Source organism: Sorex fumeus, unplaced genomic scaffold (assembly GCF_029834395.1).
Source record: "Sorex fumeus unplaced genomic scaffold, SorFum_2.1 ptg000051l, whole genome shotgun sequence".
NCBI lineage: Eukaryota > Metazoa > Chordata > Mammalia > Eulipotyphla > Soricidae > Sorex > Sorex fumeus.
In genome coordinates this window covers 34118046-34145669 of record NW_026606108.1, presented here as the reverse complement: position 1 = coordinate 34145669, position 27624 = coordinate 34118046, and the positions used below count along the sequence as shown (strand labels likewise).

At 58.0% G+C, this 27624-nt stretch overlaps 1 protein-coding gene across 9 annotated transcripts in view; it reads right to left on the bottom strand.

Moving 5' to 3' along the window:
• Positions 1-3253: 3253 nt before the first annotated feature.
• Positions 3254-27624, bottom strand: part of JADE2 (jade family PHD finger 2) — a 47644-nt gene continuing 23273 nt past the window's right edge. For all 9 annotated transcript variants that reach the window (XM_056124255.1, XM_056124252.1, XM_056124249.1 and 6 more), the window contains 9 exons: positions 27247-27404; positions 22977-23131; positions 22108-22319; positions 20949-21116; positions 19219-19335; positions 17252-17716; positions 11350-11467; positions 8755-8883; positions 3254-7707 (listed from right to left, as the gene is read on the bottom strand). In XM_056124255.1, coding sequence (XP_055980230.1) covers positions 6908-7707; positions 8755-8883; positions 11350-11467; positions 17252-17716; positions 19219-19335; positions 20949-21116; positions 22108-22319; positions 22977-23131; positions 27247-27404 — 2322 coding nt within the window. In that variant the 3' untranslated portion in view covers positions 3254-6907. The remainder of the gene's footprint in view (positions 7708-8754; positions 8884-11349; positions 11468-17251; positions 17717-19218; positions 19336-20948; positions 21117-22107; positions 22320-22976; positions 23132-27246; positions 27405-27624) is intronic.

Sequence of the window (27624 nt, the reverse complement as noted above, 5' to 3'; positions counted from 1 at the left end):
CGGCGATGCTCGGGGAACCCTATAGGATGCCGGGGATCGAACCCGGGCCGGCCGCGTGCAAGGCAAACGCCCTCCCCGTAGTGCTCTCGAGCCAGCCCCAACTAGCAGCACTTCTGACAGAGCAGAGTCGAACCAGAACTTTCCACGACTCCTCCTCAGCGCCTCAGACTTGGGTCCCTTCTCCAGGCCCGGGGACGGTAGCTCGGAGGAAGGCGACTCCCCCGGGTGCCATCTGCCAGAGCAGCTGCCAAAGCCGGGGCACCAGTTCACTCACGAATTCAGAGAAGAGCCGCTGCAGGTCCCAGCAGAGGGCGTCCATCCTCCAGGAGACAGCCGACCCGCTCCACTCCCCACCCCGGAAGCGCTTCAAAGGCCCGCTCCTTGGGGGGCTTTTCAAGAAGCTGCTACATTGGCATGATTGATTGACCCCTTGGCCAATCACCTGTCCCTCTCCGCCTCTAAATGTTGCACCCACTGGCTTTGTTTTCTTGACAACATCCATCCCCAGGTGTTTCCCTGAAGTTCCCTTCACTACGATGAGGTCCTTTCCCAGCTGTCCACACTTGGAAAACTCAAAAAAGTTTTGAGAGCTCAGTGGGGCTGGAGAGTTGGTACAGTGGATAGTATGCTTGGCTAACCCCAGTATGATCTCTGGCATCCCAAATGGTTCTTTGAGCCCTGTCAGGAGTAATTCCTGAGTGCAGAGCCAGAAGTAACCACTGTGTGCAGCCGGGTGTGACCCAAAAAAACAAAAACAAAAACAAAGAGTTTGAGAGCTCAGGAACTAGGGACTGCTAATGAAGACCAAGTGAGTATGTACTTTTGCCTTTGTGTGCACAACCCACAGTGCTCAGGATCTATTAACCTAGCTCTGTGCCCAGGAGTGATCCCTGGCAGTGCTAGGAGGACCATATGTGGTATCAGGGATCAATCTAGAGTTAGCCACATACAAAACAAGTGCCTTACCCCATGTACTAGCCCTTTGGCCCTAGAAACATGTGTTTTGATGGCATGAAGTCACCAAAATGTCATCTCTAGGTGCCCTTGCAGACATACCTTCTATTGCACAAATGAGGAAACGGGCAATTTTCTGGGGGTAACCTATGGGGTCAGTAGCCCAGGACCTAGATTCCTTGAGACCCCATCCAGCCACTCTCCACACAACACTGAGCTCTTAGAGGAGGTCTAAGATCCCTGCAAGTGTGTTGGGCTACCGCCACACACACAGCCTCTGGTGGCCACTCCATTGCCCTGTTCTCTTCCCTGATCCCCTTGGTCATGCAGCTACTAAATTTTCCATTCTCTGTGGCTTTAGGGCAGGTTCCCAAGGACATTGTAGTATACCTCCTGGAATACTGGCAGAACTCAAAGACGACTGAATAAATGAATGAACAAATGGTGTGGCTTCCTTAGACCTTGAATGCTCCCACCTACAATGAACACTTTCCCTCCCATCCCCACCACTTCTATAACAGCACCCTGTGTCCCCACAGCACAGGACTGTCCCAGGGTGTGGAAAGTGGCTACATTCCCCACACTTTTCAGAGTAGGTGTTCAGAAATTATGAGACTACTTACATATTTTGGTTCAAAATAGTTGCACCCACTCTGTTTTGTTTCATTTATGTTTCTATTATAGTTAGTGTGTTTACAATGGCTTTGATATTTATGGTTTGATATACAGTTACCTATTTCAAAACATTGGCACAACTTAAAAAACTTCATGATTGCATACCACGTTTGCAAAAAAAAAAACAAAAATTGACATAAAATCTATGATTATTGAGGTACTACAGCAGCTAAGTCAGTTGCTCTGAGCAGGACCGACCCAGGTTTGATCAACAGCTCCACATACAGTGGAGGTCCCCCAAGCACCCCCAGAGTGATCACTGAGTATAGAGCCAGGAGTCAATTCAGTGAGGTGTGGTCCAAAACCAAAAATAACCTTTGATGGAGCCAGAGAGATAGTACAGCAGGTTGGGCGTTTGCTTTGAACGTGGATGACCCAGGTTCAACCTCCAGTACTACATATGGTACCCCAAGAAGGAGCCAGGAGTGATCCCTGAGTGCAGAGGCAAGAGTAACCCTTGAGAATTACCAGGTGTGGCCTAAAAACAAAATGCAAAAGAACACACACACACACACACACATACACACACACACACACAATACTCTGTTACACAGCGAAACGTAGCACCCAAGTTTTTAAATTCTTCCCTGATCCAAGGGCACTTACCCCAGATTTCTTCCAAATCATCTATTGTCCCAATAGGTGCATCAAGTAGGGGGGCTGGGGACTGGAGCTATAGTAGAGCAGGTGGGACATTTGCCTTGCAAGCAGCTAACCTGGGTTCGATCCCCAGCATCCCATAGGTCCCCCAAGCACTGCCAGGAATAATTCCTGAGCGCAGAACCATGAGTAACCCCTGAGCATCTCTGGGTGTGACAAAGAAAAAAAAAGAAGGGGGACTGTCTCCCTACTGGTGCTCAGGAGTCTGAGGGCCCCTCCTGGTGATTTTTGGCCAGGCCGACCAGTGGATCAGTGCGATGGCCCAAAGATATGGCGTTGCTTGTTTCCTGGGATGCCAGGGATTACCCAGTCCACACCAGGAGGTGCTTGGGCAACCCCAGAGTTATACATCACCTCAAGGGACCATGTGGTGCCAGAATTGAAGTGAGGTTGGCTGGCTGCATGCGACGCATGGGCCTTCACATCTGTATTATCTCTTTGGCCCCTCTTAAAATTTACATTTAGTGAGCCAGGAAGAAAACATGGTGGGTGAGGCAGTTTGAAACCTGGTGCCAAATGATTCCCTGAGCACCGCCAGAAAGTGGTTTTTTGAGCATAGAACCAGAAAGAAACCCTGAGGACCACCGCGTTTGGCCTCTAAATCCTTAATCCATTTTCAATTGATTTTGGGGGCCACACCCAGTGGTCCTCAGGGGACCATGTGGTACCAAGAAGAATCACACCCAGGGCATGTGGCCCTGAACTTCACCTCACCAGATTTTGAGAGTTGGGATCTGTGCCATATCCATTCTGAATTCCAGGGGTAAGGTGAGTTTCGTGAAAAGCAAATTAGATATTGAGTATGTCCTCCAGTGCGCACCCACTGCCGCTCAGACTCCTAGTGGATTGCAGATGCCCTAGTACAGCCAAGGAACACGTGACTTCGCCTGGTGCACTGCTGGGGATGTACAGAGCCCCTGCCCCCCCCCCCCCCCCCAATGCAACAGAGCCTCAGACCAGCCGACACAGAAAACATTGCTTTATTAACTGCGTTTGCCAACACATGAGGAGGAATGCGGGGCTCCGAGGGCGACAGGCCCTCAAGGGGACCTGGATCTGGAGACCCCCATGAGTGAGCAGAACAGGATGGGCGGGGGGGTGACGCAGCAGCGGCAACACAGAGGCATGCAGGGCACAGCGGGCACGGGCCACGCCACGGCGGCCGCACATTCTATTGCTCGTCAAGGGCAGCGAACATGGACGATGTACAAAAAGGAGAAATAGGTCTTTGCGTTAATGAAAAATACATTTTTTTCTCTACAAAGGAATCTTCTCTAATACAAGAAAATAAATATTGCAACATAAGCCAAAAATAATTTAAAATTGCTCTTTTCAATATATTTTCAATATTTCTCTTGTATATTAACAAATGGCACATCACTTTCTTTGAAACAAAGACAGAAGAAGATGTCTCCTCCTGTGACATTCATATCACCCCCCCCCCCCACCCCGAGCTGATGTGGAGCAGAGTATGGTGCATCTGAGGGACATGGCAGGGGGAAGTGCCTGAAAGGCCTGAGGTCCCAGACTCCAGCCCTGGCTCTGTGGCCAATGTGGCCAGCGGGGCCAGGGGCACGGGACACGGCCTCCTCCCCAAGGACCTGGCTCCGGATCATCCTGTAGCGCGTGGGCATGGGGGGAAGTGGGCCACGTTTGGCAGTGAGCAAGGGAATGCCGATTCCAGATGCGGCTGACAGTTAGAATCGGGCAGTGGCATCTCCAGGAACGGCCCCGGCAAGTCCCATCATGCCCATCGCCATCACACGGGGCACCGTGTCCCAGCACAGGCGCAGGCTCAGGCCCTTTGTCTGCCAGCCTGGGGTCGGGGGAGGCCCTCCCTGCCATCCCACCAGGACGCTGAGCTGTGGGCACTACCAGTGCTCACACCATCACCAAGTCAGAGCTCCATTAATAAAATAGACCCTCTCCCGTGCTTCTCCTGATCTGCTTTCAAGTACACTTACGATCCATAAAAATACTTTCCTTGTATTCTCCTTTCTTGTGGTGATGAAGGGGGGGAGGGGAGGTGGGAGAATGGGGGTGACCGGAATGAGTAACAGAGCAGCTTCTCCCTCTCGGTGGAGGGTCAGTGAGTGTGGGGAGGTGGGGGGAATGGGTGGCCTTAGATTTGGGCCTCCCTTCCCGGCGTTTCCTCTTAACCTCGGGGCAGCAAAACTGTCCACTGTGGACAGTAGGTAGGAGAGCGGGGGGCCAGGCTGAGGACACAGTGGTAGGGAACTGCGCCCCAACCTTTCCGCAGCCTGACCGTCCTATAAGGGGCGAGCAGCCGCTGACACACAGATCTGGGGACCAGGCTGGAGTGAAGTGGGTCCCTGGGTGCCAGCCAGTTCGACAGTGGGCTCTGCAGGCCACAGCAGTGTAGAGCCCACAGGACGAGGCCATGGAGGTCAAAGCCAGATGCCAAAGAGAGCCCATCTGGCTCACCTAGTCCCTCGCCATGCCCCCTTCATGCTCCTCCCGGACTGCTCCTACTCCCATTCCAGGGAGCCCAGAAACCTCCGGATGGAGTAGAGACGCAGGCAAGGACTGCATTTGCTGGACCTGAGTCATCATCGCTGGCTGCCCCCCACGCCACCTGCGGCAGTCTGGTGGTCATCCTGCATGGTCCGAGAGTGTAATGCAGCAGAGATGAAACCGTGACCCAAAACCTGGGGAAGGAAGGTCCATTCTAGGCCAGAAGGAGACTGCGGGGGGTGGGGGGGATCGGTGCTGACCATGTGGGGGCTACTATAGCCCCAGCAGCATGGCGGTCATGCCCCGCTGTCCCCCACACTGCGCCCGCAGTTCTGGACGCATACCCCCGCGTCCACTCTGCCCGGCCCAGTGTTCAAAGCGAGGTCATTCTCTTGGTTTCTGTTCATGCTGAACTTCACACGTACCTCAGCGAGTGTTGGGAGCCGGCTGTGCCCGGCCACCCCGATTTGACCTGCGCAATCTTATTTTTTGCGTGGGGGCCACGGGGGTAAGGTGGGCGCTGGGCTGGTGAGCTGTCAGTGTCCGGCTCCCTCTGTGAGTCTCAGAGTCCGACAATGTTGGCGGGTCCTGCCCGGGATCTGGAGGCTAGTGCCGAGCGCCCGTAGGGTGGCGGTGTCCTCTCCCGAGGGTGCGTGTGCAATGAGCAGGTGTCGACGCTTTGTTGCTAAAGTAACGCCATTAGAAAAAGTCCCAGTGACACGCTGTCAGGTCCAGGCTGTGCTGTTTTTAGGGTCAAAGTAATCTTTGGCATCCATAGAATGATTCGACTGATTCACTGGACTTTTACTAGGTTCTTTGTTGGAGAAGTTCTGGCTTTACCAGTGGCGAAAGTGACCCAGGAGTAATTTGTAAAAGAAAAAAAAAACATTTTCACTGAATTCCTTTGTTTTTGTTTGTTCCCTGAGCGATCACCCTGGGGCCACTCCACTCAAATGCTTCCGAGCAAACCACCTGGAACCTGGAGGGGTAAGGTCTGGAAGGCAGGACACAGGGCTGGGGGACAGGGGTATGGGGTGGAGGGAGATGGGGGTGGGGAGTGTTAAGGCTGGGAGGGACAGTGGAACCAGGAACAACCATCCAGCAGGACTTCGCGCTGGCCCACCCCGGGCCCCGGGATCCCACTGCTTGTTGGAAGTTGTTTCCTAAAGGAAACCAAGGAAGAAGCTCACCTCTTAGCAGGGCTGGGAAACTTGAAAAGGCAAACGGTCTGGCCTGGTCTGCCATCGGGGAGTGACCAGACTTTGGCCGAGACTAGCCCCGAAGGAAGGAAGGAAGTTGGAGCCCCAGAAGGGGGCTCTGCAGCCGGCAAGTCTGTGCCCCATGGCCCTGTCTGGGCACTGGCCCTCCTCTGCAGCCCCTGCCCGCCCAGGCAGCTGCTGTTTGGGAGTCCCCTGAGTAAGTGGCACAGCTCAAGAAGGATTCTGGGAATCCCTACTCAGAGCCGCCGGGCTGGGCGCTGGCAGGGAGGGGCAGCAAGGGAGTGGAGGGGTGCGGGGTGGACGGGCAGGCCTCGGGTGTGGGGGGTTCTTAGGAACGGCTGTGGTTCCCCTGAAACTGGCGGCCGGGCCCTCTGCACCCCCTCAGTGCTTTCTCGGATAACCTCGTTGTGCTTGTGACAGTGATAGACTCTGGCTGGTGTCACTGACTACTTCCTTGGGGATCAGTGGAGTGCAGCAGGACCCCCCCAAAAAAGGACCCCAGTGGAACTCGGGGATGAGGCGGGGCAGGCCCTGGGCTGGCCCATCTGCCATGAAATAATGCCCAATTGACAGTCTGCGTGGCCTGGTGGAAGCGGGCTGGAGTCCTGAGTTCTCCTCGCCTGCACTCAGCCAGGAGCCTGGCGGAGCCTCGTGGGCCGGGCCGGGGCGCTGCTCGGGGCCCAGCTCGGTCTCCCTGGCCAGAGCTGTGCAAGGAACCCTAATGTCCTAGGCCAGCACAGAGGAAAGACAGGTGCGGAATTCAAAACTCTATTATTAAAAAATAAAACCACAGCCGAGGGGGAGCCTCGGGAGGGTCTGGGACACTCAGCGAAGAATAGAAATGGCAGTTGTGACTGGGCTGAGGCCTCGTGGGAGGGGGAGGGAGAACCAGAGCAGGGCCCGGGACAGGGGCCCAGGCTGCCTTAGGAGGCCAGTACCCCCATGCGGACCACTTCCTCAGCTGCCTCCCGAGAGCTCCGCTGCACCCCGCCGTCCTCAGCCTCCGCGTCAGAGTCACTCATCTCCCCATCAGAGAAGTAACCATCAGTCTCGGTGTCGAAGTGCAGGCTGACCTTTGGCCTCTCGGCCACAGCAGAAGGTGGTCCCGCCCCAGCGTCAGGCCTGGCCCCCGGCGATCTCCGGGTTCCCTTGCTCTCTCGTAGTGGCCGGAGGCGGCCTGAGGGCTTGGGGCTTGAGGTCGGGCCAGGCACTTGGACATTCGAGTCGACAGCCACTGGGGCCAGGGTGTCGGAGGCCAGTAGTGGGGGGCTCCTGGGGCTGGCTGGGAGGGGGCAGTCCCTGGCAACAGGGCTGGGGGACAAGTGGGAAGATGTTCGCCGTGGCGGTTTTCTGGTGGGTGGCCCCTGACCCCCTCCCTTGCCACTGCCCGTATCCTGACCCCAAGGCTTCTTGGGGGGCTTGTCTGGAGTGGTCTGTGACCCGGACCTGTCCTGGGCTGACTTCTTCTTGGCTGGCAGGCGGGTGCGTCCGCGGGCCTTCCGGGCAGGGTCTCCGGGCCGCAGTGAGGGGTCCCGCATGAAGCTCAGCAGCGTCTCCTCATCCTGCAGCAGCTCCTCGGACAGCAGCCCCGGGGCCGGGTCCTCCGGGTGCCCGTTGTTAAGCGGCCACTCGCTCATGGCCACGTTCTCAGCGGTGATCTGCACGGACTGCGCCAGCCAGCTGTTAAAGAAGGTGCCGTCGATGGGGAAGGAGGTGGAGAGGCCTGGTGGATGGGACAGAGCAGGCGGTGAGACGGCAGTGGGGGCCATGGGGGCGTGGTCCACCCTCCTCAGGCCTCCCCGCAGCAGTTCTCGGTGTTCCTCTCGGTCGCCCTGCCACCACCACCACCACCACCGAGGACAGGATCCACACCACACCCCCTCTCCCCACATCCCATGTCATTATCTGTGGGGGCAGAGAGACAAGTGACAGTACAGGTGTGGGGGGTGGAGGCCAGGCCCGGCTATGCTCAGGGGCCTATCCTGGCAGGACTTGGGGGGCCATGTGGGATGCCAGAGATCCCTGGCCAGCCATGTACAAGGCAAGTATCCTGCTCGCTGCAATGCAGCAAACCCCCCAGGCTCCTGGATTAAAAAGTAGCAGGAGGACCAAAGGAGCTGTGTAGGGAGGAAAATGCTCACTCATCACCAGGGGGCGCTGGACTTCCGAGCTGCCACCGCACAGCAGTGGGGTGAGGTGGGGCATGAATGGGGGCGGACTAGTAGTAACAACAGGCTGGGCTGGGCTGTGGCAGGCAGCTTCCATTACACAGCCCAATGGGAAACGAAGACCTGGAGCTTGTGCGCCATGATGATGAGGGTGGGTTCCTGGGCCCCGGGGAGCAGCACGCAGGCCGGGGGACACAAGAGCCCAGAGCCGTGGTTCCTACATCGGTCTCTAGGTGCGTCTGGAAGGTCCAACCAAAGGAAGAAAAGGGAGGACCCATTTGGAAAGATGCAACTGAGCAGGATGATGACGACGACTGCGAGACCCCACTGCTGACAGGAGATGGGGATCTGGACAGCACCAGAGGAAATGGAGGCCCATAAAGGGCCTCTGGGAAGACCCTGTTTCTCAGGGGGTGATGGGCCCAACTGAGTTCCAGGCTCAATCTCCAGCTCTCCACGAAACTGTTTTCTGTAATGCTGTGGCTGGTTCTGAGGCCTTGCTGTAGAGACCATAAAGTGCCTCTGGGGCCTTTCATTCCCGCCAGGGTGGCGAGGGTGGTCCCCCCGTCTCATGCTGGGGTGCTGCACAGTGGGGTACTCACCCAGCTGCCCCAGGACGGAGTCAGGGCCCGCCTTCACTTTCTCTTTCTTCTCGGGGCTTCCCTTTGGGCCCTCGCGGCCTTTCCTTTTGGAGTCGCTCTTCCTGCCCTTGGCTCTTCTCCCGGACCGCTCTGCATCAGGGACAGAAAAAGCAGGCAGGGGGGAGTTACCTATAGCCTCAGCTGGAGCTCTGGAGTCCTCCATCACCCCGGCCTGTCTCTGCACCCTGGGTTCAGAGCTGGGAGGGGGGTGCTGAGGGCAATAGGGGCACCCCAGCAGGTGTCACCCAGGGTGGGGTAACTGCCCTTGGTGGCCCTGGAGAGCCAGCGCTTGGCTCTCTGCAGGCTCTCGCCAGGGTCTCCTGGACTCTTCCCAAAGAGGGCTGGGGTGCCTGCTGGCCCTCACCCTTTCAGAGCACCCACACAGGACTGAGGCACTATTGAGAACGTAGAGCAGGGCCGGGCCACGTGGAGGAGGACGCAGGGCAGCGGCAAACCTTCCCCCAGCTTCCTGACTGCAAGCTGGGAAAGAATTAAGTCCTTATTCCAGAATAAGAAAAGGTAGAGTAGTGTGGGCCCAGCTCCTGGACATCCCCTGGGCTACCTCAAGGTCCTCCTCTCTCCCAAGGAGGCTGCTCCTAGATCCTCCGGAGGGGGCTGCTGAGGTTCTCCACGTCCGTACATTAATCTGCGCTCCTCTCTTATCCTGGCACTTTCCACTCAGATGGCCTCACTGGTTTCCCTGCAGTCCTGCTAACAAGACTGGTTCTGGTCTCCATGTCTGCTCTTCCCCTGCATGGCCTAAGTGCCAGCAGTCTTCGTGGCCAAGTAGGCCTCAGCTACATGCTTGTGGCCCTTGTCACCCAGACCTTCTCAGCAGAAGATCTATACTCAGGAATTAGTCCAGATGGTGCTGAGAGGACCATATGGGATGCTGGGGAACGAACTCGGGTCAGTTACATGTAAGGCAAGTGTCCTTCCCACTGTACTATCGTTCTAGCCCTAAGGAGTCTTGTTCCTTGATGCTCTGTTCTGCATGGAGGATGCCTGTGACCACCATGCTCATCCCCAAACTCCATGCAGAATCCTGTCCTTTCTTGGTTCTTCTGGTTTGTTTTTAGTTTTGGAGCCATACCCAAGTGTACTCAGGGCTTACTTCTGGCTCTGCACTCAGGGATCACTCCTAGTGGGCTCAGGAAACATGGGATGCTGGGAATCGAGCCTGGGTCGACCATATACAAGGCATGTGCTCTACCCACTGAACTCTCTCCAACCTTGGGAGTCCGGTCCTTGATGAGGCTTTTCTGGCATGTTGAGTGGGCACGGCCTGCCTTGCCAGTCCACAGGCTTGACTCTGCACCTCTCCTCCTGCACATGGACGTGTGCTCATGTGGGGTTACTGCTCCAGAATCAAGACCACCTGAAGCCATCGACAGATGGCCCTTCCCAACGCTGGCAGGGCGGTCCCCCCTGAGCCGGAATTCCTGTCCATTCTATCGTGACAGTGAGCAGCACAGTCAGGTGGGAATCTGCCGGCGTCTCAGGGACGTGAGGTGCATGTTGAACTCTGCAGGGCAGGGCCCCACCTGAGCCAGCACTTGTGTTTGGCAACGTGGGGTCACAGCCAGAGGAAGGGGGAGGTGACAGAGCCAGCTCCCTGGTCTCCTCCAGGGTTGGCCCAGCAGTGACCTCGCTGTCCACTGCAAGTCGAGTGGACCCAGAGGCTAAGCAGAAGAATCTCTGTCCAAGAGAGTTGCACGTCATCCTCCAGCAGGGTGCCGCTGGGGTGGGGAGGTGCTGATCTCTTCAACGTGTCCAGCCTCAGCGCAGGGACTTGCACACACACACAGCTGACCAGAGAGCAGTGTCCGAGCTGCCTGGCCTCTGTCTGGTTCTTGAGTTTGTTTTGGGCCCCTCCAGGCAGTATTCAGAGAACAATGAGGTGTCAGGGTTTGAATCTGGACCTCCTTCATGGACAGCACACACTCTAGCCCGCTGTCTCTCGACCTGGGCTTGTTTGACTGTAGTACCAGGGCTCTAACGCAGGCCTTGTGCTCTCATGAGTCACATCCCCGCCTTAGATCATCATTGATTCCTAGATCAGGACAGCAGGAGAGGAAGAAGGCATCCAGGTAACTGGCATGGGGCTTCTTGCATTATCTGGCATTCTTGTTAAGGATTGACGCATCAGGCTCAGCTCTTCTGACCCCAGTGTTGGCTTTTGTTGTAAAGTTGATGAAAAACAAAGACAAGACCAGTAATTGCCGAGAAACAACACTGCTTGAGGTTGCTGGGTCCCAAGAACCTCTGGGCATCAGGATCGCCAGCCCTGAGTCTCAGGGAGCTGCTCGCATTCAACTCTTCCCTGCACGCGGTGGCCTGCACTGCCTCGAAGTCCCCAGGGAACCAGAAAGCCAGCTTCTTACTCCGACCTGCGGCTCTGACCAATACTGGAAGGAGGAGAGCAGGGGAGACTGCCACTTGTCCCAGGTCACCCCCCTTGATCCCCAGCAGGTCCTAAAGACACCCCCTTGGTGGGAGTGAGCCCTGCAGGCGTGCACAGAGGTGGCCGTCGGTGGTGGGCGGGGAAGCGCCTACCTCGACACAGATCCTGTTCAATAAGTCTCATCTGCAGGTGGAAAATCTGCTCCTGGACTTTGCAGATGGTGTGTTTCGTTCTCTCGCGCCTTGTCACCATGTAGCACAGATTTCTAACCTGAGGAAACACAAGAGAGATTTTTCCACCTTACTCACGGGCCACCACCCCTAACCTCCCAGCTCTGGGGGAGCCGTACCCATGGGTGAAGACAGCGTCTGGGCCCGAGGCCCGGGCTGGCACCCCTACCTGACCTGTGCCAGAACTCTTGCATCCAAAACTTGTGGCCAAGCACAGCCTTGGCCCTGGGCCTGTGTGGAACCCACAAGTGGCCGGGAGTGCTGGGCTGGCTCCTGCCTCCAGTGTCCTCCTGGTGGGCCTGCACTCCCTGCAGAGCAGCCTTGAAAGGCCACCAGGTCCATCCCTCTACCTCCTCACCAAGGGCTCTTTCTGCTCAAAGGAACTCTTCAAATCAAGCACCACAGGAAAAAAAAAAGTCCCCTGTCCTGAGACAGCAGTGGCCACGGGATGTTCTTCAGTGCTAGTCCAGCAGTCGTCAGCTCTGAGCAACAGCGGTCCTTGGCCATCTGCCTCCAGGCCCACATCTGTGCTGGTTCCTAGGTTCTCACAGCCACGCCGGAGATGCTACTCCTTGGGGCAGGGGCCTCTCGGGCTCGCCGAGGCTGGCCAGAAGATGTGCTGTGTCCACGTGGCCCCTTCGTCAGTGCCTCTCCACTGCCTGGGGCTGCTCTGGCTGCTCTCAGGGTGCTTCGTCCTTGGGTCAAGTCAACACATGTGAGATGTCCTCTTCCTGGCATCGTCTTCAGCTCAGGACGGTGCCCCGAGCAGCCTGGTCAGCTTCTCCAAAACTGCGGAATGAGAATTCGGGGTCCCACCAGAATCTTTCTGTGCAGAGACCAGAACCACTGTCCTAGCTGGGGGTTTGTCTTCATGTTCTTCAGTTTGCTGTTCTACACGTCTGAGCTGGGGGTCCCAAAGTGCCCCCCAGTTTGGTGCTGTCACTGTGCTGAAGCGGCAGGAGGCATTCTCCTGGGCAAGGTCCTGAATAAGACCCCAGAAAGCCTGCTCTAGTCTCCATCTTGCTGGACAGGCAAAGTGATTCTGGGGTGCTCCGTCGAGGTGTGCCAGGTCACCATGCCCATCACAGGGCCAGAGCCTCTCCAAGGTGCAGCCACGGGGGCTGGAGAGATGGTACAGCAAGTAGGGGTGTTTGTCTTGCGTGCAGCCGACCTGATCCCTGGCATCTCATCTGGTCTCCTGAGCACCACCAGGAGTCATTCCTGAGTGCACAACCAGGAGTAACCCCTGAGCATTACTGGGTGTGGTCCCCAAACAAAAACAAAAACAAAAAACCCAACATGGGGCAGTCACTGCCCCAGCCCTAGAGGACTTGCTCTGGCCTGAGGGTCCTTCCTCTCAAGTCCTGTACTTGCTTGGGGCTCTCTTCCAGCAAGTTCTTCCTTCATGTTGTCAGGCTGTGCACTCTGGACCCTGGGCTCTGGGCCCTGGTCTCCGCAGGGAGCAATAGCTTCCAGGTCACTTTATTCTGCAGGGCAGACAGAAGCCAACTAGTAGTGACAGGACCAGGCAGCTCTGAGCAGAGAGGAATGTTTACTGCCAAGGGGGCAGTGAGGCTGGTGGGAGTCAGTCGCACAGGCAGGCACAGGCTGGGAAATGCACCAGAGTAAAGTCGGGCTCAGGGGCTCTGTGCAGGGCTCTTGGTGGTGGTAGGAGAGTGTGGAAGGACTGAGGCTCAGAGGTCATCCCGAAAGACCCAGCACCTCATTGGCCCCCAGAGCTGATCCACCCGAATGTTCCCGATGCTCTTCCCATCGGTTCCCTCCACTCCCTAGTCACCCCACCCCCTGCACCTGGACAGGACATTTTGACCTTCTGCTAGCCCAGAGCTCTCTTCCTCACACAGAAATGTCCTAAAATACCCCAGCAGGGGCTGCTAAGACAGTGGGAAAGGCGCTTGTCTTGAACATGGCTGACACGGGTTTGATCCCCAGCATCCCGTATTGTCCCCTGAGCACTGCCAGGAGTAATTCCTGAGCACAAAGTGAGGAGTAAGCCCTGAGCACGAGCATTGCCAGATGTGGCCCAAAAACCAAAACCAAAAATGAAGTGGAAAAATTACCTGTGTCTGCCCCTTCGCCCTCCCCAAATAAAAGAGACAAACTAGGGTAGGGACTGGGCACCTAATCAGCTTGCCTGGCTGTTGCAGTAGGTATCATCCCATTTTCCAAATAATCCACACAGGGGCTGAAGCAAGGGGAGAGGAGGGAGGGACAACACCTGGCCAGTGGCCTTGTGCTAAGACGCACCTGTGCTGGGACCTGGAGGAGCAGGCATGCAGCACACCAGGTGTGAAATGGAGGTGTGCTGGGCCAATATCTGGGTGGGGAGCAGAGGTGTGGGGTAGATGCGAAAGAGCACTGGGGCCTGAGCAGTACTCACACAGGGAGTAGGCAAAGTGAGCTGTCGGGGGCGGGTGGTCCTGACTGATCACAGCGGTCACTGCAGGGAGGCATAAGGAAGCAAGATAGGGATAAGAGGAGAAGGTGAATGTTGGGTGGCCCTGGTGGAAGGTTCCAGAATAAGGAAGTAGCAGGAGTTTGGCCAGAAGCAAATAAGGAAGAGCAGTGAGCATTAGGGATGAACCAAAAAAAAAAAAGAAAAACAACTACCCTGACCTGGGACATGGTGGGGCTGTGTGCAGAGAGAAGGTGGAAGAGGTGGGAGCACCCAGGCTGGCTGCGAGGGGACCCCGTGCTCACTGCTCCAGGGTCACTGCAGGTGGACCCCATGGTCTCTCTGCTGGGAGACCCCGCAGGGACAGGCCCCTGCACTGAGGGCGAGCCAATGGCGCAAGAGTGAAGAGTTGGCGGGCGGTGAAGGCGGGGACCTGGGAGGCGCTGGGCTGGGCGCAGGAGGCTGAGCAGAGACAGCAGGGACCTCCCGGGAAGCCAGCTGAAAGGGGCTGCAGGGGCTGGGAAAGGCAGGGGCCCTCCCGGGGTGGCAGGTATGGGCTGGGAGGGGCCTCAGTGACGGCAGCCAAGACGCCCCCAGTCACAGCAGTGAGAACGGAAGAAACGGGGAGCGGCCAACTGACAAGGAGGAAGAAGGTGGCAGCTGTGGGGGAGGGCAAGCTGGCCCTCCCCTTGGGAAAGCTACGGCAATGAGGCGAGATGGGGGAGGGGGGTCCCTGCCTGTTCATCCTGGCTGGGGGTGCTGCCTGTGAGCTTCCCCTCCCCCGGGGCCCCTCTCAGACCAGGGCTTCGCATAAATGCCCCGTGAGCAGGTGCTGCCAGGGCTGTGCGCCGGCAGCCCTGCAGCCAGCCCAGTTGCTAGGGGAAACCAGTGGGGTGGGCTGATGTCAGCCGCTGCGACTGTTCTGTCAGCCGGGAACGACTCCCAAAGGCTGCAGGGGCTGCGTGTGCCCGAGCAGGCGGGCTGAGCCTCAGGCTGAAACTGTGGAGATGCACGCGCAGGCGGACCGCCCAGTGAACCTTAACGCGCTGGCCAGGGCAGGGGCCCTCTGCCATCAGCAACAGCCTTGCCTGGCCGTGAAGGACAAACTGACGGCGGGAGGGTTCCCTGCAACAGCCAAGAGTCAGCTCCCTCAAGCTCCTCGGCTCCCCCGTGGAGCCCACCCTGACAGGAGTCAAACTTGTGGGGCTGCAGTGGTGGTACAGTGAGGAGGGCGCTCGCCGACCCGGGCTCAATTCCCAGCATACCCATATGGTCCACCGAGCCCCAGCAGGAGTGATCCCTGAAGCCGTAGGGTGTGGCCCCAAGCTCCAAAGAAAGAATGAAACTTCTCTAGGGGTCACAGTTGCTCCAATAAATCTGCCCCCCCCATCTTTGCTGTGAATCAAGGCCAGCCCACCCAGGCCTCAGCTTCCAAATGATCCCGCCCTGCTGGCCAGGTGCCTTGTGCCAGGCTGGACAGAGTCTGGGCTCTGCCATGGGCCCTGGGACTGAGCTGGCCAGCCAGGCCACCCACAGGCCTGGGTCATTACAAAGAGCCGGCCCAGGGCTCTGCCCTTGTCCTGTTCACTCCCTCCGATCCTTCCAAACAGAAAGCGTGGCTGTGACCGAGGCTGGACCTGGGCTCTCCTGGCCCAACTCTGCTGCCACTCCCCTCCCTTGCCTGCCAGGCCCAGGCCAGCAGCCTGGTCACAGACCCTCCTGCACCACTGGCAGCTGTACCAGCTTTGAAGCCAGTCCACCTCCTCTTCCTGAGGCCCCGAGGGCCAGTGCCTGCCCAACTAGGAGGCTCCGCCAGCTTGGGGCAACTGGGGTCAGCCTGAGCTGGAGCCCTAGACACCAGTGGCCTCTGCCCACCGGAAACGGTGGACACTGGGGCCTGGTGAGGAGGAGTCTTCTCCCGGAAATGACAGAAGCTCGAGCGAGCTGGCTTCCCAGCAAGTCGCACCCATCCACGCCCCCTCAGGTTCGGATTCAACTCAGATCTGAGAAAAACCAATCCTGGACGGCCTCCTGCCATGGAATCTCCAAGCACTTCTTCAGTTGCCCACATGGGCTGCAGTGGCCTTTCTCCAGGGTAACTTTACGCCCGCTGTTGGCGCGCCCACCCCGTCTCTGCTTCCCACACGGCTGAGCTGCAGGGTCACTCGGAAACAGGAAGTCAAAGCAGGAGGCTTGCGGGAAAACCCTAGTGATGAGCGTGGGCCCGAGGGACGCTTGGGACATAGCCTGGCTCTCAGCAGGGCGTGTGCTCACTGCCCCCTGACCCCGAGAGATGCTGGGGGAAGTGAATGCTGCTGAGCAGTGGGAGGGCTGTCGCAGCTGGGGACCTGGGGTAGGACAGTGGGGTGTGGGACCTGGGGTAGGACAGTGGGGTGTGGGAGAGGACCCTGAGTTCCCCGCCTGCCAGGCTGCCCTCCCTTTGCAGTCTTCCTGGGAACACTGGCTGCCCATGGCTAGACCAAGGCTGCCGCTGCTGTCCCTGGCACAGCCGGTAGGTACTGCCTCAGGCACCCAGACATCGGCGGGGCCCCCAGGAACCCAGGCCCGCCTGCGAGGAAGGCCAGAACAGCACCAGGGTTCCAAGAACTGGGTCACTGACCCAAAAGTGCCTTTTCATCCTGAGGATGCCCAGAACTGGGGACTGGTATTTTATTAGCTGGAGATACTGGCAGGATAGGAAAATCAAGCTCAAGGGTCCACTGGAGGCAGACCCCCGCCCCGCCCCCTCAAGGGACTGGAAACTGTGGGGGGACCTCCATGCTTCAGGAAATCAATTCATTACCTTGTAACCGACAGCCCCATCCCAAGCCATGACACCCGGACCCTCCTCCTCTCCTCATTCAGCCCCCAAAGCCAAAGTCTTCAGCCTCCCTGCACGCAGATGAAGGGAGTGTCAGGCCACCCTGCAGAGTTGGGGTTCCCAAATTCCTGCACAGGAGCGGCAGTGACCTCAGCCCGCCCCACACCCCCTCTCCCACACTTCCCTTGGTCCAGAGCCCCCAGGAGACAAGTTCACACCTGACTCCCCAGTGCTGGCACAGCACAGGAAGAGCCCGGGTGACTCCACTGGCCTGTGACTGCCAGCAACTCCCACAAGGCCACAGAGGGGCCAGAGGACATAGGGTGTTGGAAGCCCCTTCCTGTCCTGAAAGGCCCCCCCACCTTCACTGGACTGGCGAGAGGGCTGGCAGGAGAGAGGCTCAGAGCCCCAAGGGGCTGTGAACCTTCCCTGTTGGGCAAGGTCATCTCCACTGAGTGAAGAACCTGGAGGTCCTGGGTGCTCACCTCAGTCCTCTGAGTGCCATGGCTGCCCCAGGGCAGGGGTATGGGGTGGGGGAGGTCCCCGGGAGCCCCAGGGGGCAAGCAGGGGGGTGGGAGGGCACTCACCCTCTCCAAGTCCTGCCGCAGGTGGGTGAAGAGCTTCAGACGGCCGTACAGGACATCCTGCTCCTGCTGGGCCAGGTTGTCCACCTCGTCGGTCTTGGGGGTGAGCAGGGGCTGGTTGCCGTTGGCTTTCCTCTTCAGCTTCCAGTACTGGTAGATGAAGTCCACCAGCGCCTCCCCCAGGTCCAGGCGCTCGGCCACCTCGGCCGGCTCCACCAGCTCATAGAATTCCTCCTCCAGCTGCTGTAGCCGCTGCTTGCGGAGCGTCACCTTCTCCAGGTCCTTGCTGGCTGGGCTGGGCTCCATGGGCTCGGACGCAGGCTCCCCCCGAGGACCCCCGTCGCTGTGCTCCTGGCAGAAGGACTTGAACTTGACCTCGTCGTTGTCAGCTAAGATAGTCCGCATTTCCAGGCCGTGGTCGAAGGCGCAGGTGACGTGGAATGCTGTGATGCAGGCGGGCATGGAGCACTGTGGGGAGAGGGGGGGGGCTTCAGGCAGCTTGGTGTGGGCATGTGCCCTGGGGGCCCGGGCTGAGTCAGGCACAGGGTGTGGAGACAGCCTGGGCAGTTCTGGGGGCACCAGGAGGTGCCTGAGGGCACCCACTCTCCTGCCGTGGGTGGAAGGAAGTATGGCAGCAGGAGGAAGCTGCTCTAGGGTACAGGAAGGGACAAGAATTCAGCAGCATGTACCCCGGGAAGCCAACAGAACTGCGGCAAAGTGGCATCTCCAGGGCACCCAAATGTCTCCAATCGTGCATCAAAAGCAAGAAGTTCGGATGGGGCAGACTGCAACACAGGGCAGAGGGGAAATCCCTGGCTATGCCCTCCAAGAACAAGAGCTGATATCCTTATCTTTTTCATTTTGGAGAGCCACAACTGTCAGTGCTCATGCATCAATGTATCATACCTGGCTCTGTGCTGGGGGAATCACTCCTGGTAGGGCTGGGGTACCACAGTCAGGGAGCCAACCAGCATTAGTCACGTGAAAGGCCAAAGTCTTAACCCCTAGACTAACTCTCTAGGATCTCCCTGCAATTTTATTTTATGTGGCCCAAATTTTATTTGGGCCACACCTAGCTGTGTTTAGGGCTATCTCCTGGCTCTGTGCTCAGGGATCACTCCTGGCAGGGCTCAGGGGATCATATGAAGTACTGGAGATTACATCCAGGTTTACCACATACAAGGCAAGTGCCCTACCTGCTGTACTATCTCTGTGCCCCCAGCGCCCATCTTTTTGTATTTTGGGTTCACAGATGATAGTGCCCATGGCCACCAGAGCTACAACCCCCAAGGCACTGAGAGTGGGCATGCCGTGTCAGATGCCTTGCACATGCACGTCACAGCCCTATCCCTGATCTCATCTCTTCTCCAGGGGTTCACACCTCCCTCCTCACCTCAGCGGATGGCCATGGGCAGCAGATAACTCTTGGCAAGAATCCCACTGTTAAGTGACCACCTACAAGTCCTGCCCCACCCAGGTGGAGGCCCCTGAAAGGCTGTGACAGTAACTGTTCTCGGGAAATGAGGGACAGAGGGGTGACCCCACCACACCTGAGACCAGCAGCCTCAGGAAGGCCTTCTACAACGGCAGGTCGGCAGGCCAGGCACCGGGGGTGACCCCGCCGCTCACCGCCTCGGAGCACCGCTGTTGACAGACAGACAGGCCTGCCTGGTGTCAGGAGAGCCCGTCAGTTCCCACCCCGTCCATGTCAAGTATGCTGGCTGTCACAGCAAGGTCAACAGGCCCCTTCGGCCCACAGTCTCTGCCAGCTGGGGAAGCCAGAGCCCTAGCACCAGCGACGGGCCATGTGCTAGCTCCAGTCTCAGTCTCACGTTATAGAGGACTGGCCCTGGGGTTCTGGCACAAGGTGCCGTCCCAGGCTCCTGGAATTATCTATAAAGGGGTTGGGGGAAGGGAAAGTGCAGCTTCCATGTTTCCCTGTCCCACCCCAGGCCGGAACCCTACCATACCTGGATGCAGGTGCCTGTGCACTCTTTACAGAGGCTGCAGGACAGAGCCCAGCGGCTGGCCGGGATGTGTGAGATCTTGGTGATGGGTTCCATCTTCTCGGGGCAGCCGATGCTGACCTGGGCAGGACACGGGGAGTGGTCTTAGGCTCTGATCCCAAACTGCAGGAGGCAGCTGGTGGGCACACGGGGAGCCCCTAAACCCCCAAGTCCTTTTCAACTGCCCTAAACTGGCCGCTGGGTGGGCATGTCACCATGGGTGTGTTCGCCTGGGCTGGGCCCTTGGGGTTCCTTGGGTGCGTACATGCTCACGGGTGAGCATGCACGAGGCCCTTCTCTATTCTCTCTCTGCCTTAGAACTGTTAAACATATCTTCAGATTTCCCTTGGGAGCCCGCGTCTAACTATTTACTCTGGCTTGTCCAAAAGGGAAGCAGAGGTAGCACATTCCGCCCCCCCACCCCGGAGGCTCCTGGGGTCCTCTTGGCTGGTGGATGTGGGCTTGGCTGAGCCCCTCAGTGGAGATGGGAGCCCCGCCCACACTCGGGCCTGGGCGTCATGCCCAGGAGCCCTTCCAGACATTCCAAACCAGAGGGTCCCACTGGCTGGGGTCCTGGTTCAACACCCAGTCCTGTTGTGTGCATCCCGGAGGGTGTTCAGACGTAGATCAGGATTCCAGTGTGGATCTGGGAGCTGGCGGCTCTTGTGGGCAGAGCACAGCCACTCCAGAGGCCACAATGTGCAGCCCAGCAAGCCACGCGGGACCGTGAGCTGGTGAATATGCATGCCGTATGCCCGTATGCACACTCTTGTGTGCCTGTGTATGTGCGCCATGTGTTGGAGTGTGTGTAAATGTGTATGAACGTGTTCGAAAGCATGTGTTGTGTTGTGTGTGTGTGTGTAAACGTATGAATGATCATGTCAGTATTTGTGTGAGCATGTGTGTGTGTGTGTGGTGTGTGTGTGTGTGTATGTGTATGTTAGGGCTACCTGGCAAGTATCCTACCAGCTGTGCTCTCTCTCCAGCCCCGCATTTAGCTTTGCTTTAATTTTACATCTTAGGCCTGCCAACCTGAGCTCAGGAGTCACGCTGATAAAGAGCTGGTGCTTGGGAGTTCCATGCGATGCTTGGAATTGAAGTTGGTGCCTCGCACATGCCAGGCATGTGCACTAGAACAGAGTGATCTCCCAGCCCAGCTAACTGTGCATTCGGCGGCTGCCTGACCTTTATAAGGTCATTTGGGTTTCTTTTTTTGGCTTAGAACAAAGGGTATGACTCAGCCTGGATTCCAGAGACCCCACAACCTGCTTGCCCTGTCTTGCTTCTCTCCAGCCCCCATACCGACCACCTGTGCCCACCCTTCCTTGACCCACACTCCCACACTCGAATGGACAGCTCCCTGAGGGCAGCCCTCCAAACCCAGAGCCCAAACTTGACAGACCCATTTACAAGTGGGTCACACTGCTCACCCTAGAGCTCTGCCAGCTGAGTACATGCACACCCACGCACCTCAGAGATTTTGTTTGTTTTGTTTTCTGGTGTTTTTTTTTGGGGAGGGGGGAAACTTTTTTTCGATCACACCCAACAATGCTCAGGGGTTACTCCTGGCTCTGCAGTCAGGAATTACTCCTGGCGGTGCTTGGAGGACCATATGGGATGCCGAGGATTGAACCCAGGTTGGCCTGGTTTAAACATCCTGCCCACTGTACCATTGCTCTAGCCCCTCCACGCACCTCAGGAATCCATAGAGCACAGCTCACATGCACCCACTTCGTCCCGCTTCTGGTGGGCTTCAGGGCCCCTCCTCGCTTGGGGCAGAGCAGGCACTTTGGCTGGACGCCCAGGGCACACGTCCGGCATAGCCAGCTGCCCGTGGGCACCTTGAGAATCCCGTAGCAAGCCTAGGCAGAGAGCAGAAAGCGGGGGTCGTGAGCAGAAGAACTGGCCAGTGAGGCTGGGCCACAGCCCCAGCTAGAAGTATAGAGCGACACTCTGGCTCAACGGCTCTGCCCCACAGCTGGTGGGCTCCCCAGGAGCCTGTAAGGCTGTCCACTGTCCTCTGGGACAGCCTCAGGGCTGCCCTCTGCCGGGCAGATAGTCACCTTTGCTCCAGGGTCCAGCAGCGATGGATTTCCCAAGCCTGGACTTGAACGGAGTCTATACCCTCTAAGAACGGAGCCAACACCCTCCTGCACGGGGGCTGTGAGCACAACTCCTCCTGCACAGACCTGGCCCAAGGGACTGAGAGCTGCGGGCTACGGGTGAGGTGGGAGAAGGGCGTCCACTGCCCACCCACCTGCCAGCCTGGTGTAGCCTCCCTGAGGTCCCCAGGCATGATTCCTGCCGCAGGTGGGGAGCGGCTGCCCCAAAGTTAGGGCCAGACCTTTTGCAGCCAGGCCCAAGTGCAGAGCTTTGGGGCCTGAGATGAACAGGGTGCCAGCGGGGAGGCCTGGGGTACCAATGCCCACAGCGGTGACACAAGCTCAGAGAAAAGGTGCCAACTCCTCCCAACTCATTTTCATTCCCTGGTGTGGAAACAGACCCAGGGTGCTGACAGGTATCCAGAGTCACAGCGCCTGGGCAGGATAGGGGAGGGCAGCCGGACTCTGAGCTCTGCTCTCTGGCAGTGTTCTGGGCTGTGCTTGAGTATGGGCGATACTGGGGGACAGGAGGCTGAGAGGGAGGCCTAAGGGGTGTACAGGGGGGACTTTCCGCATGTCTTCAATCAAGGCTGAACCCAGTGGCCCTGAGTCCTACTTCTCAGTGTCCCACCAGACTGGTCAGCAAGGACCTGCAGGCAGGGGCCAGCTGAGGTGGTGGTGGTGTGAGCACAGTGTGGGGGGTGCAGAATGGGGGAGCACAGAGAGGGGAGCACTACGTGGGGCCGCCCACCTGGTGCACGCAGACATTGCACTTGTCACAGAAGACCATCTCATTGCCATCCTCGCCCTCGGGGGAGCGGCACACGTCGCAGACCACGTCCTCATCATACTCGATGCCCAGCCCCTCCTGTGTCTCAATGGCCCGCTCCATGTTCTGGTGGCACAGCGTCTCCAGCTCCTCTAGCACCCGCTCCAGCGTCAGCTCGTCCAGCTCGGGCCTCTCTGTGAGTGGGCAAGGGAGCGGGTCAGGCACGGCGGGGATGCCTGGGGCTTCTCACCTTCCACTGTGTCACACCATCAAGGGCCCCTACAGGCCCTCAGGATATCCCAAGAGGGCCACAGGTGACAGTCACAACATGGGGGTGGGGGCATGGCAAGAGACGGAGGGCCAACCAGCAGGACAGGGAGGCCACAGGAAAGAAAGGAAATCAGGAGGAGCCCTCGTGGGGAAACGGTCAAAAAACAAAGGCTGCAGGTCCCGGGCTTGACCCAGCTACCACAGACACGCGCGCGCGCGCGCGCGCGTGTGTGTGTGTGTGTGTGTGTGTGTGTGTGTGTGTGTGTTTGTGTATGTGTTGTGGCAATGGCTGGGCCCTTCCCTCCTGGGCTCTAGCACACTGCCATCCCACACTCCTGAGTTCATGAGTCCCTTCCCTGTGCACTGGGGGCTATGTGACTGGGGCGCCCTCACACTGCAGCTTTGCAAACCAGAGAATGCCTCTAAACAGCAGTGCTATGGGGGACAGCCCCCAACCCCACAGCAACAAGGGCCAGAATGGCCACTGCCCTGTCACAGGATGATGCAGGGCAGAGGGGAAAGCCTGCCTCCTGCCCCTTGCCCGCCCCGCCCCCACCCCACTCAGTGGCGGCGGTACCTACCCATTTCCTTGAGCTCGGAGTTGATGAGCTCCAGCCAGTAGGCATCGATCTCATCCAGGTCATAGCGGCTGCCCCCCGGCCAATCGGGTCGGGAACCCTCGCCAAGTCTGGAGCGGCCAGGGGAGCTCTGGGGGCCTTCCAGTGGTGGCAAGAGCCTAGGAGATCAAAGTGGGGGGTAATCATGAGGAGAGGGGCCTCAGCTGGGAACCCCTGCTGGCTCGGTGGTCCTCTGATGAGCGGGCTGACCCAGCCTAGGAGCTGAGGCCAATCAAGGTGTACAAGCACCCTGGGTGCCAGCTGGGACACCGCTTCCCCACCCCCCAACCTCTTTCCCCTGCTTCCACCCTGCTTCCCAAGCTGTGGAGACAGGGAGTACCAGAAGTGTCCCAAGCAAGGCCACTTTGGCATACAGGTTGGAAGAGCCAGCCAGGCTCCAGGCCCTTCAGCACAGTGCTTGGGGTGGAGAGGCCAGGGATGAGGAGGGCCTCAACGATGCAGCCTGAGGCAGCCTGGTCCAGACAAAGGGCCACAGCGAGGCCCCAGGTGTTGCCCACACCCATTGTCCTTCCCTGAGACAATGTCACCCCCGCAGCAACAGACAGGATCACCCGCAGACCAGCCTGCAGACCAGCCTACAGAGCCCCCACGGTGACCCATGTGTGCCTCTGGGCTTGTCCCACCTTGGCTAATACCGAAAGCACCGACCTCTGACAGCTAGCGAGGCACTTCAGTGGCTGAACCACGTCAAGCCCTTGGCTCAGCGCCTGGCACACGGCCCAGTCTTCCGTGGGTGCGCGCGGCCCGGCCGTGGGGTACCACTGTGCCCCTCTGCACCCGAGCGAGACTGTTCTGCCCTGCGAGGGCATGGTTCCCCCCACCCCCCCAGGGCTCAGCTGTGCGCTGCCCCTTGGTTCCTGATGCCAGCTCCAAATGCCAGCTCTTCCCACCCCCCGCCGGTTGCCATGGTTATTGCTGCGGAGCCTGGCCTCCATCTGGCCGGCCCTGCCAGGGCTGGGAGGCCCCTCACTTGCCCGGGAGGCCTCCTGGGGTCGGAGGCAGGGCTGCCAGGGGCTGTGACTCAGCGCAGACTGGGGAGGGGAGGGCAGCGCCCTGCATGGCACAGAGACACAGCCCAGCTGTGGGGAGGAAGCACTTGGGGCGTCAGCAAGAGGGGCAGGAAGGGAAGGCGCCCGGGCAGCAGAGGCCTGAGGGAGAGGCAGAGCAAAGGCTGCTGCCCAGAGGGAGAACAGCCCGAGCTGGCACTGCAGGGGACCCTCACTGCTCATTCCAGGAGAAGGAGAGATACTCTGCCCTACAAGTGCCTTTCCTAAGGCTGCGTTTGTTTGTTCGGGGGCCACCCTGGCTGTGCTCAGGGGTTACTCCTGGCTCTGTGCTCAGGAGATCATACAGCATGCTAGGGATGGAACCCAGGGCAGCAGCATGCAAGGTGAATGCCCTCTCCGTTGTACTATCTGTCGGGCCCCCACCTTGAGACTCTCATTTGCAATAAGGCACTCAGAGAGCAAACTCCATTTGGAAGCCAGTCAGTCGCTTCCCAGGTCTCTCTTCCCTTTACTTCACAGTGCTACACTCTGGGGTAGCCCCTCCCTTCTTTAGGGTCCATGTTCCTTTATGTGGGGGGGGTGCGGGGGGCCTTGCTTTTCTTTCATTCCATATTCTCCTTAGAATTCCCATCTTCGGGGACCGGTGAGATAGTACAGCGGGCAGGGTGCTTGCCTTGCTTGCGGCTGATACGGGTTCGGGCTTGATCCCTGGCACCCCCCAGGGTCTCCTGAGAACCACCAGGAGTGATCCTGAGTGCAGAGCCAGTGGTAACCCCTGAGCATTGCTGGTATGCCCTCCTCCCATCCCCCACGAAACAAGTACCCTCCTTAGCAAGATGATTTAATTTTTTTTAAAAAAAGTGTAAGACAGGGGGGGGAAGAAAAAAAAAGGAAAAAAAAGAAGAAAAAAAAAGGAAAAAAAAAGAAGAAAAAGAAAGAAAAAAGAAAAAAAAGTGTAAGACAGAAAAAGAAACAGCCACCAAAAAAAAAAAAAAAAAAAAACCCACAAACTACTGTCATGACCCTGCTCTCTTTGTACTCCAAACACAAGCTAAGGATTCTGGAGAACCCAGGCGTTCAGCCTGCCGCCAACTGGAAGACTTGTCCATACCTGTTCACTCGCTCAGGCCCTGGGGACAAGATCACGTGAGCGCCTTTTCTCTGGGGAGCTGGGGTGAGCGGGTTCACCCCAGAAAAGGCATTTCCTGTGCATCCTGGGGCTCTCCTCTCTAGGGTCTGGAGGAAACTCTGCTAACAACACATGGACAAACCTCACCCTGAGCCAATACTAAGGGCAAATGGGAGGAAGTGGGTTGCTGGGTGGGGACTGGGGGGATGGGCACCCAGAAGACAAACATCTGGGTCTGTCTAATCCCAGGAGTGTTTTTTAGCCCCCACCCCCACCAATAAAGGCACAGAGGGCCCTGTCTCAATTTGCCATCTATGGTGAGATGGGTTCACCCCTGAGAAATTTTGGGCCATGAAGTAAGGCAGGGAGGACCAGGAGCGGGAGCGGGAGCGGGAGAGAGCCAGGGTAGCGGAGGGGAGGGGCCACGCCAGGGTCTGTTCTCATGGCCTGTGATTTCCTGGCCCAGCCCACAGGCCCTGGGAGTCAGGCAGGGAATTCCCCAGAATGTACGTCCTTATCTCTGAAATGGGACCGGGAACCTGTGCATTAGAGGGTTGTTATGGTAATTAAGTGAAAAGATGAATGGTGAGATCTCAGGAGCTGAGGTCTTGCCTGGACCATCCTGACAGCGCTACACGTCTGGTTCACTGCACGCATAGATGGATGGTCCAGGACCTGCAGGGGGAGCAGGGTGACCTCGCCAGGAGCGCCACCCTTGCAGTCCCTGGTTGCCCCTTGCCCAAGGGCACAGACCAGGAGGAGAGCAACAGCCCCCAGGTCTGCTAGCATGTGAGTCCCACTCCTGATGTCGACAGATACACCCTGTGCATGCAGGTCGAAGCCCAGGGACAGACAAGCAGGCATGTGCAGTTCATTCCCGGGGCTGGCCGCAGCTTCCAGAACGCTGACACTGACATCCAGGGGCATGACACACTGCTGGGCCAGGCCGAGGCAGGGCGCCCTTCTCTCCAGCAGCAGTTTCACCCTCAGCGTCACGCGCCCAGGACCACACTGCTCTGACCCACTCGACAGCTGGGAAGATGCTCAGAGGTGCAGGGACAGCAGCTCAGTCTACAGATGGAGCTGGGGCAGGGGAGCACACATTCTTTGAATCTGCAGACCCTCTCTTCCAGAGAGGCCCAGAGACTCCCAGAACCTCAGGGGGACCCCCAGTCTGTACCCCCAAAAGAAGCCTGGGCCAGAGTCTAACCCAAACCTCTGGAGAACTTGAGTTCACTTTGCCTCTGTGACATTTGTCCAGGCCAGGTCAGGCACCAAGTGGGCACTGGGTGCCAGCAAACCAGTCAAATGCCCTCCCTGCTGTACTTGGGTACACATCTGTGATCTCTGCCCCCAGGCCTGGGAAAAATGGGCCATGGCAAGGGCTGTGGGCTGGCAGTACCAGCAATAGACCACCAGGGCCATCAGTGGGTGAGGGGTGGGAGACAAGGAGACATATCCTTGGAGGGTTTCCGGGGTGCAGAGAATCTCTTTCTCCTCTCTTCCTCCTTCTCTTCTCTCTCCCTCCCTCCACCCCCCCGCCCCTTTCTCTGCCACGTGTGAGGCCAGCATCAGTTCTGTCATTTCCACTCCACTGAGACTGGATTACATTTCTGCCCTAGGTCGCATAAAGCCATCAGCCTCAAAGTTAGTAAGTAAACCACCAGTATTTCTGGAATGCATTTGATGGTTTACGGGACAACAGAATAAAAAACAAACTGGAGAGACAGTGTACAGCGGGCTGGAGTGTGTATTATGCCTGCAGGAGAACCGGGTTCCATCCCTGGCACCAAAAGGTTCCCTAAATACTGCTGGGAGCAACCCTGGGCACAAGCCAGGAGCAGCCTGCAAACACACACATACACACACGGACCAAGAATGTAACTCAAAGCACTAGAACACATACTTTGCATGCGAAAAGTTTTGACTCTCAATATCAAATAAATGGTCTCCCGAGCACTGAGCTGGGGTAACCTAATGAACAAATACCAAAACAGAGAGAAAGAAACAGACCAGAGAGAAGACCCAGACTGGGAGCTTTGGTTCCCCCCTTCCTCTGCCCAGGGACGACACTCACCTCACTACGGGCTCAGGAATGGCCTCAGCCCCGGCAGGCACCTGCACCCCCTTCTCCCATTCCTGTCGCCAAGGGTCGGCCAGGATGTAGTAGTCATCCGGGCTGAGCTGGTACGAATCTGGGATCTTCATGGCGGTGATGAGGTCTGTCCGGAACACCTGTGGGCAGTGAGGGGGGGGCAATGGCTTCAGCCGGCCCTGGGAGGTTCACAAGGCGCCAGTGAAGGCAAGGACAGTGCGACTCTAGCAGCTTCCTGCCCACTGCCTGAGAAGCAAGATGCCAGAGGGCCTAGTGGACAGCTCAAGAACTGGACAGGCCCCCAAGTTTGCTCCCTGGCACTGCATGGCCCCTGAGTGACAATGGTGGCCCCCAACATTG